At 40.9% G+C, this 11,781-nt stretch overlaps 1 protein-coding gene across 3 annotated transcripts; it reads right to left on the minus strand.

The window, feature by feature from the left end:
• Positions 1-1,368: 1,368 nt before the first annotated feature.
• On the minus strand, positions 1,369-11,651 carry CNPY4 (canopy FGF signaling regulator 4). Of its 3 annotated transcripts, XM_016430869.2 has the most exons (7): positions 11,502-11,629; positions 9,837-9,912; positions 6,348-6,474; positions 6,101-6,197; positions 5,656-5,778; positions 5,252-5,369; positions 1,369-5,164 (listed from the first exon to the last, which is right to left on the minus strand). In XM_016430869.2, coding segments are annotated over exons 2-7 (570 nt in total). In that variant the 5' UTR covers positions 9,838-9,912; positions 11,502-11,629; the 3' UTR covers positions 1,369-5,060. The 3 variants fall into 3 exon arrangements, with proteins under 3 accessions (XP_016286355.1, XP_001372089.2, XP_007483388.1); XM_001372052.5 differs by lacking the exon at positions 9,837-9,912 and having other exon boundaries at positions 11,502-11,651; XM_007483326.3 differs by lacking the exons at positions 5,656-5,778; positions 9,837-9,912 and having other exon boundaries at positions 11,502-11,651.
• Between the last annotated feature and the right edge of the window lie 130 nt (positions 11,652-11,781).

Consider the following 11,781-nt stretch of genomic DNA (forward strand, 5'->3'; position numbering starts at 1 on the left):
TTCTTTTTGAAGCTGACTTCCTTCTTGAAGCCAAGCTTCTCTTGAACCTGACCTCCCCAGCCCCAGAAATTCAGGGCCTTTTAGAATGGCTTCATGTCCCTTCTCTTCACATGAGCCAATCACAGCTTCCAAATTGCCCAGCACTGCCTGGGGTGGGGTGGGGGGTGGAGGGGGTGTCAGTGTCTGTGGGATCCACTTCTCACCTACTGGAGGTGTGAATTCTCATCAAAAGGGTTCAGTTTCCTGACTGATTGAGTTTCTGAAGGTGTAAATTCCCTAAGTGGTTTGGGAGCTCCTCCATGAAGTTCAAGTTGATTCAATCAAAAGGTAAACAAAGGAGAGTTAATTCTGTCTTCACAATCTAGTGAGGTACTAAGTAGGGGTACTTAAGTTATTGTTAACCAAAGTGTTAACTCCAACTAGGAAAAGAGAATAAAGGATTCCCTTTTCACAAGTGTAAATTCAGAATAGATAGAGAACAAAGAATTCCCTTTTCACATGCCTGGGGAATGGCTAAACAGATTGTGGTACATGAATATACTGTACTATAAGAAAAAAAATACTATGACCACAGATAAATATAGGTAGATTTACATTAACTGATGCAAAATTAAATAAGCAAACCCAGGAAACAATATGGAGATTTTTCATTCTCAAAACACTGGATGAGACTCTCCCACATCCCATTACACTGCTGAAGCCAAGGTGGGAAGCAAGGCCTGTGACAGGAAATAGGGAGGTAAGAGTGAAGGTATTAATGGTATCACCTGTCTTTCAGTGAAATGTGTAAATAAACTATATCATTCAAACATGAACTTCTTTTTCTGATAAAAGCAGTAGTGAGAGAGGGCAAGCCTATCATCTGTCTGAGTCATGAGTAGAAAATAAAAGATAAAGAATCCTTTAGGAGTAAAATAGGTCTGAGGAAGGGAGGAAAGGTTCAGTTTTAAGGGAGGTATATAAAGGAAACCACACCTGACAACTTCCTCTTTTTTCCCCTTCTCATTTATTTATAATTTCAATTTCATTAGGTCTGAGGCTCTGTACTATCTGGGTCTTCTATCCCCTTTTCTAGTTGTTCTCTCTTTCCTAAGATGTCTTCTGCCTTCTATGGGGTGAAATTAAAATATTTCTGTGGGAAGACCAGGCAGTAATTCACATAGCCAATATTTGACCACAAATGTGTTGTTGTTTGGGGAATGAACACCTTGAGAGGGGCATCTGACTACTTATGTTTTCTAATGTTATGCCATTAGGTCTCTGCATCTTGTAAATTCAGCTGCTGAATTCTATATCTGGTGCATAATTTATTTGAGATTTGGGGGTTGGAGAACTTTGCAGAAAATAACTACTCTGCCATCTTGCTAATCACATTATTACTGGTTTTATTTATCACAAGAATATTAACATTGATGTGATTATTTCCAATAGTACATCAGTTCAATGGATAAAAATTTCACATTTGTAGTAGTACCTACATTTAAGTTAATGTTTATAGACTAAAAACTGTCCTTAGCATCTATTTCCACCACCATAACTGTGGAATAATAAGGCAGCCACCAGAACTGAAGGTGATTTTGTGCTTTTCTTTGTTTCATAGGCTACAATGACAAAATAATTCAACACCTAAAGGCCAATCTAGTAATGATGAGTCTTTTTATACTTAACTAGATTGGTTCTCAGAAATCAAACAGCCTATCACCATTATACTCAAGGCCTTTCCATTTTGGCAAAATATGCTAGAGCTAATGATCTGCTGGCATAACCTTTGAGACTTCTCTGTGCCATGAAAAGACATAGGATTAAGACTTAATTGAGAACCAATATAATAAAAAGCTATAAAATAACCATACTGGCAAAACAAAAAATAGCTTAAACCATATAAAAAATATAAAGACTAAATTTACATGTGTATTTTATAAAAAATTTAAAAGTACAAATATATAATTTATATACATAAATTAATTGTACTTATATAAAAATGTATTAAGTGCCTAATTTGTCTACACACATATATGTTGCAACATGTACATTTACATATATACATGTGTTTCTTTCAAAACTAGAAAAAATTGTTTTCTTTTTATGAGGCAAATAAGTTCTTGATTGCTTGGATATAGGGAGGTAAAGAAGTAGAGTTAAAAGACAATATTAAAACTGAGTAATGCACAAATGTTAAGTAGAATTCTACAAAATGAATATGACAATGTATCTGAACACTGTACCTTATGAGCAAGAAAATATATATGAGGTATGAAAGGAGGGCTCAAAACTTGGAAAGCAATGAGCACATCAAAGTATATTAATGATTAAATCAATCAATCACTAATAACAACCAATATATTCAGAAAAACTTAATATTATGCTTAGTCAACTTAAAAACAGCAATGTATCAGAATAGTAGGATTTTTCCTAAAGATGATAAAAAATATATTTATTTGAAATTAAGAGATGGTATTTTGTAAAACAGATGGTATCCCATTAACAAGTATAAAGCAAGAATGTCTACTCATACTATCCAATGCTTGGCAAATAATAGGAGCTTAATGAATGAAAACTACTTGGCTCTTAGAACTAAAAGGCAAAGTAAAGATAGAACCCACTGACAGAAACATCTGAAACAAACCCCGAAAGGAAAAGGCCTAGGAATGGCATAGCCAAAATCCAGAGATCCCTAAAAAGCAAGGTTGCCTGTTGTATGGATGTCAGTCCCTGGGGCAAGGAGGACTTTTTTTTCCCCTCCTTTGGGGAGGCTTTATTGATCAGGTCTTTCATGTACTTGTCAGTAAATGACTTGTCTTTTGGATTCTGACACCCATCCATGGTTGGCTGCTCCTTTCCTTGCTTTCTAATGTCCCTTAAACCTTCAGAAGTTATCCTTCATGTCCAGGTACCACCCTATCAGCAGCATATAGTATCTTCTCACAGCTTTGCCACTGAGCCACAAGGTCTTTGCTGAATTTCTTCACCATAGTGCCAAAGACTGTTATAGTCACTACCATGATCATATCCCTATCACTTATGTGGTCAGGAGTCACGCATACTTCTATTTTTTTTTTTTAAACCCTTACCTTCCATCTTGGAGTCAATACTGTGTATTGGCTCCAAGGCAGAAGAGTGGTAAGGACTAGGCAATGGGGGTCAAGTGACTTGCCCAGGGTCACACAGCTGGGAAGTGTCTGAGGCCAGATTTGAACCTAGGACCTCCCATCTCTAGGCCTGGCTCTCAATCCACTGAGCTACCCAGCTGCCCCATACTTCTATTTCTGAGACCAAATGCAAAAGCTGTGCCTCACTCAGTCAATGATGATAGATAGAGGCTAAGGTAGGGTGGGAGAGAGGAAGGGAGGATTTATTAAGTGCCTACTATGTTCTAGGCACTAAGTTAAGTGCTTTAGAAATATCATCTCATTTGACCTCTACAACAAAATTGGGAGATAGGTTTGTTGATCCTGATTTTACTGAGGAATACTGAGGTAGCCAAAATTTAAGTGACTCACCCAGGAGTTATATATATAGTAAGTATCTGAGGCAGGATCTGAATTCAGGTCTTCTTGACTCTAGGCCCAACACTCTATCCACTGAGTGACCTGACTGTCTGCATAGAGAAAGCAGATACAGAAACTAGGAGGTTCCCTATGTAGTGCTGAATCCTTGTGGGTTCCCACAACCAGTGTGTTATAGCCCCTCACAGGACTTCCCGAGTTCCCCTTCTGCTGGGGAACAGGATGAAGGTGACAGAACCATCAGTTCTCTAGGGGCTCTGAGTAACTTAGGAAAGGGGCCACCATAGAATAGGTGTCCCATGAAATTCCCAGGAGCAAGTCCCCATCCAGAGAGTTTATCTATTCATGGAAGTTCATGGCCAGAAGTGTTCTAGGTTGAGGGAGAAAAGAGTAAAAGGCACATAGGTAACTGGCTATTTATAAAACTCTGCCAACCACCCTGGTCAACCCTACCCCAGTCCTCTGGGTGGGCCCTCTCTTATTCTGATTTGATTTATCCTTTCTGCAACAAGATGGGATCTTTGACACTCCTACCTTGCCTCCTCAGCCTTCAACTCACTTTTCCCTCTCACCTGCTAAGACAAAGATCATTAACCATTTTTGGGTCACTGACTCCTTTGGCAGATTGTAAAGCCTCTAGATCCCATCTCAGATTGTTTTTAAATGCATAAAAAATGCATTGGATTACAAAGGAAGCCAATTATATTGAAATACAATTATCAAAACGTTAGGAAAAAATCCATAGACTCCCCTCTCCCCAAGTTAAGAACCCCTGATCAAGGTTGACACTTTTGTATGCTCATTGGTTGCAGAGTACAGTATCTTCAACTGCACATGCAGAGTCTTTCCTAGATCCTCTAAGTAAGTGATGGCAAAACTATTTAGAGACTGAGTGACCAAACTGCAACCCTCAGGCTTCATGTAAGCCCCACCTTACCCCAGATGGGGGGGGGGGGGGAGTAAGCACTCCCATTGGGCTATTAGGCAGAGGGGTAGGTGACGAGAAATATCCTTAAGGCATAAGGCAAAGGGGAGAGGAGCAGTCCCTTCTGGCACATGTGCCAGAGGTTTGCCCACATGGCTCTAGATAGATTGGTTGCTTTCTCCTTCCATAGGCTCCATCCTACTGTCCACTCCTCACCCCCTCCCCACCCCAACACACAGAAAAGCACCAATGGTTAGTGACCTCCATAAGTTCCTTTACAGCTTAGTTTATCTGCCAAGATGGTACAGATCTTGTGAACCTCCCACTAGAAACATGTGCAGGGTAGGTGCTGGCACAGTTGCAAGTCTGAAAACATCTTGGAGCTCCAAAATTCCTTTCAAAATACTATGGCCTTGCCCTGCCACTCATTTCTGTGGTCTTCAACCTTAGAGGACACATTTGAGTAGATAAAAATCTCCAAATGTGGCCAGGCAAAAAGTATAGCTGTAAAGGTGCCATCACCTTCAGATCTATGTGATATATATGTCTGTACATATTTGTGTATATAAAAAAAACTAACTTTAAAGGTGATCTAAGGAAAAAGGAGGTGATAGTAGGCCTGACTCTGGTCAGAGATCTGCAGTGTCATGGGGGTGTTGTCCTAGACTTTCTTCCAGGCCCTTCTCATTCTGTTCTCCCCTTGATTCCTCAGTCCAGGTTTCTTGAAGGCAACCTGGATCGATGAAAAGGCAAACAATGAGTACCTAGGTAAGTGCCGATATTTCCCCCACAAGGCTCAGCCTGCCCCTGAGTCACTCACCTGCCTCTTCCTTCCCAAGTACATGCCCCTCACAGAGGAACTGCTGTAGTGGCAACTCCTGATGGTGGAAGTACCAGTCTTCAACGACATCTTCAAACCTCTCTAACATCATTTCACACTAACGGAGAGGGAAGAGAAGAGGAGAGGAAGGTGTCAGAGGGTAATTCTTGCTTCTGGGAGGAGACTTCTCAGAAATGTGAATCCATCCATTCTCACTAATCTCTGCTACTTCCTGCCTCCACACCAACCCCCCAAGATCTTCCTCTAGGAGAGGGGTCCAGTTCTGCCTATGTCCCAGGCCCTGGTCACCCCCATGATCGGTCCTTAATGTCTTATTCTATTCTCCAAGTCCATACCCTTCTCCTTGTCCCATCTCATCTTTCTGGCATGTGACATCTTCCTACCTGCTTCTTGAGGAATGCAACCTCCACACTGGGCTCATCCCACAGTTCCAAAGGGATTCCCAGATCCACTTTCACACCCTTCTGTACCAAGCCTTTCAGGGTTGCCATGGTCTCACTCTGACCCTGGGGTGGGGGAAGATGTAGGAGGGGGTGAGAGAGGAAAAGCACTACAGGGTCAGCTTCCTTTACCTTTATTTCCCTCTTCTCTCCCTCCTCATCCTCACTACATCAAGATCATTTCACTGAACTTAAGGGTAGAGATGGAGTACACACAGGAGATTAGCGACTAAGGTGGAATGATAGAGGATTTGGGACATCCTAGGGGCAGAGGTCTTGGGAAAGGATTCTAAGAGGAAGGAGAACAAAAGTTGGTACCTCTGAATGGTGACATCCTGTAGTGTTTTATGCCATTTAAAGGACAAGTGGGGAAGAAAGATTATTTTACCTTAGCATATCTTAAGGAGCCCTTATGCTCAGCATGGACACTATAATCTAGAATCCGTTCACACAACTTTTCAAGGGCCTCCTCCAGACGAATCTCCCTGTGGAAGACAAACATGGATGGGAGATGATGGGGAACAAACAGCATTGGGAATGGTGGCAATGAGGAAAGTTAGGGAATGACTTATAGGGCTAGGTAAGGATAAAGCATTAGAGATACCATGAGGGAAGGAACACCAAGGGAGACTCACGAAGTGTTGTAGGGGACTCGTCTCTTCCTCTTGCCAGTATCTAGTACCTGGCCTAGTTCTAGCAATTCCCGAGACTGGCTGCTCCGATTCAGCTCTCCCTGAAGCTCCAAGCTCAGTATTTTGCACACTGTGGAGAGGAAACAATTGTGCAAAAGTATATTCAAACAAGATATGTAACAATACATAGAACATGGCACATGGAGATGAGAGACCTGGGTTTTTGTTCTGGGTAACCTGGTGTAGTTGACAGTGTCCTGCCCTGGTAGCCAGAAAAATGTAGATTCAAATCCTATTTCATATACTAGCTAAGCGACTGGCCAAATCAGTTAGTCCCTTAGCCTCAGCTTCCTCATCTGTAAATTGGGTATCTGTAATACCTGCTTTAAACTTTAAAGCATTCTACAAAAAGTCAGTTACGATTATTAACATTACTAATTAGTCATGTGATCTTAATCAAATTACTTTATGTCCCTGAGTCTAGGCTTCCCAGGGAAATGGAGAAGTTGGAAAACAGTTCACTAAGGTTCCAGTTCAAAAATGTTATCAGCACTTTGAGTATGATCTGTGTAAACTATAAGGTCAGAAGGGTAAAGAAGAACACAGGTGTCAGTTATTAGACACTGACTAAGCATCCCCATCTTATGCAAAATGTATTCACCCTGTCCTCAGGTAGGTTAATATATTATCACATATTGACACCTAATTCCTCTCCTCTTGTCCTCACCAATCTCCAAATTACTTTCTAACCTACAACTCCATGTAAGATATGCTTCAGCAAAAACTGATTATCCTCCTTCCTAAATCTTTTCCTTCTTCTTACATTGTATGATTGAAAAATCTGTTACCCTAAAAAAAGAACTGTTTTTTATTTCTCTTGCCAATTGATTCATATACCTCATAACTCAGCTATGCATCCTTAAGTGATCCCTATGTTTTTCAACACCCTCTTCAGGGGGGAATGTATTGTTATTATTTTAAACTGCAAATTTTAAATTCTCTTGAGAGTAATTTTAGGTTAAGAAACATACTACCTTTCCAAATCCAGAAAATGAACTCTTCTTAGTAGGCACCATGAAGATGCCTCCACAGACCACAAGCTACATCAAGAAGATCCAGAATTAACTTTGGGTGTGGTTGATTGAACTGAAGGTTGATTGAACATTTAATTTGAATGTATACTCTTATGCCAAAAGGAGACTGACCCCTAACTGGCTTTTTGTCAATGTGCCTAGCAATTATTGGTTTTGTTCTCTTTTCCTCTTATCCTCAAATTATTGCAATTTCAAAGTTGGTATGTTTACAAGACCTACTGGAGAGACTAATCTTCCATGGGTCTCAGGAAGGAATGTATGATTGAAAATCTGTTACCCTAAAAAAGAACTACATATCTCAAGAGCCCACTGACTTCCTGTCCTTACATACTTCCTGTAGACAGAGGGTAAAGGGTGTGGGTGCTGGCAGCCATCAGGCCATGACGCCTTGACAAGAGTCACCTGTGGTAGCTGGGGAGACCACAGAGTGGTCCTTGGCCAGATGTGATTGCCCACCCAGTCCCCCTTTACATGACCTCTTTCATCAATGCCCCATACCTATGAATTGACATGATTATTATTCCCCCTAGTCTCAAAAGAAATAATGCAAGAGCAAAATACCTGTACCCTAATTCCTAAAAATATCACCAAAAAATCAAACCCTTAAACCCAATCCCAAAAAGACTATCATAGGTTAACTTTTATTTCGGTACATAATTCCCAGCAAAACCGCAGCTACAGGCCAAGCCCAGAACTTTCCCACTCACAGAAACTTATTCTCATGAAGCCAGCACACAAATCAACCATAGAGGTCCATACAATAAGTACAAGTACATCAAGCGTCAATATGCCTCAGTGACTCGATTACACAAATCAGTAACTCAGAAACTTCCTAGTAAGCCACCAGTCTAAATTTGAATTATGTTCCCAGTACCCCATAACCTCAATGATGATTGTTGAATTGTCTTTTAAGAACTGCTGATTAATTATTCCATTTTATTAAAAGCAATAAGTAATTTTCCTTGATTGTTTGTAAGCTCAAAATCTCTCACAGGATAATGAGAAAATTAAACCACCTGTGACAAAATCATTTATCTTGTGTGCAACCTTTATTCTGTCTATAATCACAATACAAAATATAGAATGTTAATCAAGTGATTTGTTAAAAGTTGATGTATCACTTTTCCAATTATCTCTCTTTGAACATGTTTATTTGCATGCCAAGAAAATGGGTATAAAAATAAAAACCAGGCATGGGGATGATGCAGCAGCTATTAGATGTGAAGCAATCCCAAGGCTGTAATGATTAAGCTGTCCTCCATTTATTATTTATTTTGATTGATCATTTGCCACCTGTTTCTGAGTCCTGGAGTCCAAGTGAGGCTAGACCTTGCCCATGGCACATGGGCTTTGGAGGCTCCCTTTCTCTGATATAGAATCAGCATTGATGGTGGTGAGTGGGGTTGAATAAAAAATGGCTAACCAGCCATGGGCACGTGGTCTTTATTTTGTATCTTCTTTATTCCTTGATTTCTAATGATCATTAATAAATCTCTTAAAATATAATATTATTATTGAGATTTAATTTTAACTTTTACAACATAATTATTTCCATCCTTGGCACTACCATTCACCAGGTCAGCTATGTTCCTTATTTCAAAGTTCTCTCCCTTCCTCTTATGTCACCCAATCAGTTACCAAGTTAAACCCCTTACCTTCCATCTTAGAATCAATATTGTGTTTTGATTCCAAGGCAAAGAGTGGTAAGGGCTAGGCAATAGGGGTTAAATGACTTGCCCAGAGTTACACAGCTAGGAAGTGTCTGAGGCCAAATTTGAACCTAGAACTGCCTTTCTCTAGTCCATTGAGCTGCCTATCTGCCCCTTGTTTAGCATTATTAAGAGCCTAATACATCCCAGACACTATGCTAGGTGCTGAAGAGACATAGATAAAAAGCAAAATACTTTCTGTCCTCAAAGTGCTTACAAAGGTACACTAAATATAGTCAAAGTAAGGTAAATACCTAGGTGGGAGGTACTGGGGTGGGGAGGGCAGCAGCAGTAAGAATGGCCTATAAAGAGAATGGTTCTGAGCCAGAATTCTCCAAGAGGCAATGGTGAGGAGAGATACATTCCAGGGAAGAGGGGTGGGGAGGAAGGAGTGGCACAATAATGTATTCAAAGATGGAAGACAGACATTTGCTTTCACACCTTTACTGATTGTGTTGTTCCCTATGCCTGGAATTTGTATTATAAGGGGAAGGGAATGAGCCTACTAGGAGTTTGGCACTATACTAAGTGCTTTACGAACATTACCTCAGTATAATACAGGCAAAAGAAATGGTTGTTGTATTGTACAGTTGTAAACTCCACTTATGTTACATGGGTAGCACAGTCAGTACAGCACAGGACATGTAGTGAAGACACACCTGAGTTCTAATCCATCTTTAGATACTTACTGGCTGTGACCCTGGCCAATTCACTTAGCCTCTGTCTGCCTCAGTTTTCCAATTTGTAAAATATTACCTCCCACATCTGTCATAAAGATAAAAGAAGATATTTGTAAAGCAGTTTGCAAGTTCTAAAAAACTACATAAATGCTACCTATTATTGTTGTTTATATCAAAAATACATTTAGCATCATATTCTGAAGCTTCATGGCTCTGGGCTCTTGAAAACCATGCCAGTAAAGTACAGCTTTGGTAACATAGTGTATATGTTTGTTATTCAAGGACCAGCTTAATTGGGAAGAGGTTCATCACCATAATGACTAAAAAGAGATGCTTTTAAAAAGTTTTGACATAACAGTTGTTCACAAAGTGTGTATGTGTGTAGCAGGGAGTTAGTTGCCTTCTTTATCAAGTGAAGGACCAAAGAAATCAGATCTTCTGAAACAATGAATTACATCAGTAACACTGAGTTCTCCGGTGGAAAAGACACTAGGCTGTGTAGCCAGGGGCAAATCAGTCTAGAATAAAGCCCAAACTATTTACAACTTCTACACTGTTCAAAATTGTTTAAGGATAACACTCTAGTCAGACAGCATGATAACTACCCTTTTTCTTCCTTTCTAGTTTATGGGCATTGATTAAGGAGTGGCTGAATCACCTGCTCTCTTCAAGTAGTCAACAGGCTTCTAATTTGGAAGCGTCCAAGAGAGGGTGGGACAGGTCAGGGTGTTCACAACTGCTGCATGCGGATGAGATTTTTAAGGTCCTTTCTACTAACAGCCCACCTCCAGGCTGAATTACATACACTTTCCATCAGTTCCATAAGGCATGGTTCCATAAGCACTAGAGTTAAAAGGATTTGTTGATTTTTGTCCAGGGAGCATATCTCTTTGTACCTTAGTGTAGTTGACCTTTTTATGAGTTGCTGGGAAGGAAAAAAATCATTATTCAGGCCAACCTGGTAATAAACTTCTCCTGATTTAGCTAGACTGCTACCTTGATGAAAGGCTTGAAAATTCCTTGCTGGGTGTGTACCTGAAGCTTTTCTGGTTTGGTAAGGCTTCCTCCTAGTCTTTAACTGGCATAGCCTTCAAAAGCTCATCATAGTCACAACTGGAATCCAGCCTTAAGTGAGGTTGGAAGCTCACAAGAGTAGGGAATTTCTGTATTCGTTGGACCCAAAGAACCACTTAAAATACAGTAACAAAAGCCAGAATTTGGCTTCGGATTTGATTCTCATAAATTTCTACAACAAGGTAATACAATCCCATTTTACAGATAAAGAAACGAAGGCTCAAGAGAACCTTGAAGGGCTTGGTCAGCAAGTGACAGAACCTGAATTCATACGCAGGTCCAATACCCCTAAATCACAGAACCCCAGCGAAGGCTAAAGGAAGCAGGCACTTGCCGGAGCGGTATGGGTGATAGCTGAAAGTGGAAGGGGAGTGACAGTAATAAAGCACTTTCCTCCACAACAACCAGGTCCACAGGTGGGACACATACCCATGCACATTTTGCAGATGGGTAAAAAAGCTCAGAAGGGCTAAGAACACAAAGCGACCGTCAGCCACCCTGCCCTTTTTCCCTCTTCCCAGACCTCATCCAAGGCTACCCCAGGTGTGCAGGGCCATCCCTGGAGCGCCTCAATCCACAGGAGGGGAGGACGGATGCTACCTTCGCATTTGCTGGGCAGACGCTCCTCTTCGTTCTCCTTTTCTACTTCCTTTTGCGTTCCTGCACAGCTCCTCAACATAAGCATGAAGTAGCAAAACAGCAGCAGCTCCTGCTGCCGCCGCCTCCACCGCTGTCCCATATTAAGCTTACCGAGCCCAGTCCACAGACAGGGGAGAGAAAGACAGCAATTTGCTTAAGGTCAGTTTGCCACGCAACTGGCCCTTTAAACCCAGTCCAGAGTAGCGCGATTACACATTATACGAAACCGAGAGGGAGAGAC

Source organism: Monodelphis domestica, chromosome 2, assembly GCF_027887165.1.
Source record: "Monodelphis domestica isolate mMonDom1 chromosome 2, mMonDom1.pri, whole genome shotgun sequence".
NCBI classification, from domain to species: domain Eukaryota; kingdom Metazoa; phylum Chordata; class Mammalia; order Didelphimorphia; family Didelphidae; genus Monodelphis; species Monodelphis domestica.

What these genes read in the sequence shown, in the direction of transcription:
- CNPY4 (XM_001372052.5), bottom strand. Translation starts at nt 11,640, where the DNA reads ATGGGACAGCGGTGGAGGCGGCGGCAGCAGGAGCTGCTGCTGTTTTGC. An exon ending in CGAGTCCCCTACAACACTTC is followed by an intron (nt 6,198 to 6,347) that starts GTGAGTCTCCCT and finishes TGTCTTCCACAG; the next exon opens with GGAGATTCGTCTGGAGGAGG. An exon ending in GCTCCTTAAGATATGCTAAG is followed by an intron (nt 5,779 to 6,100) that starts GTAAAATAATCT and finishes CCCCCACCCCAG; the next exon opens with GGTCAGAGTGAGACCATGGC.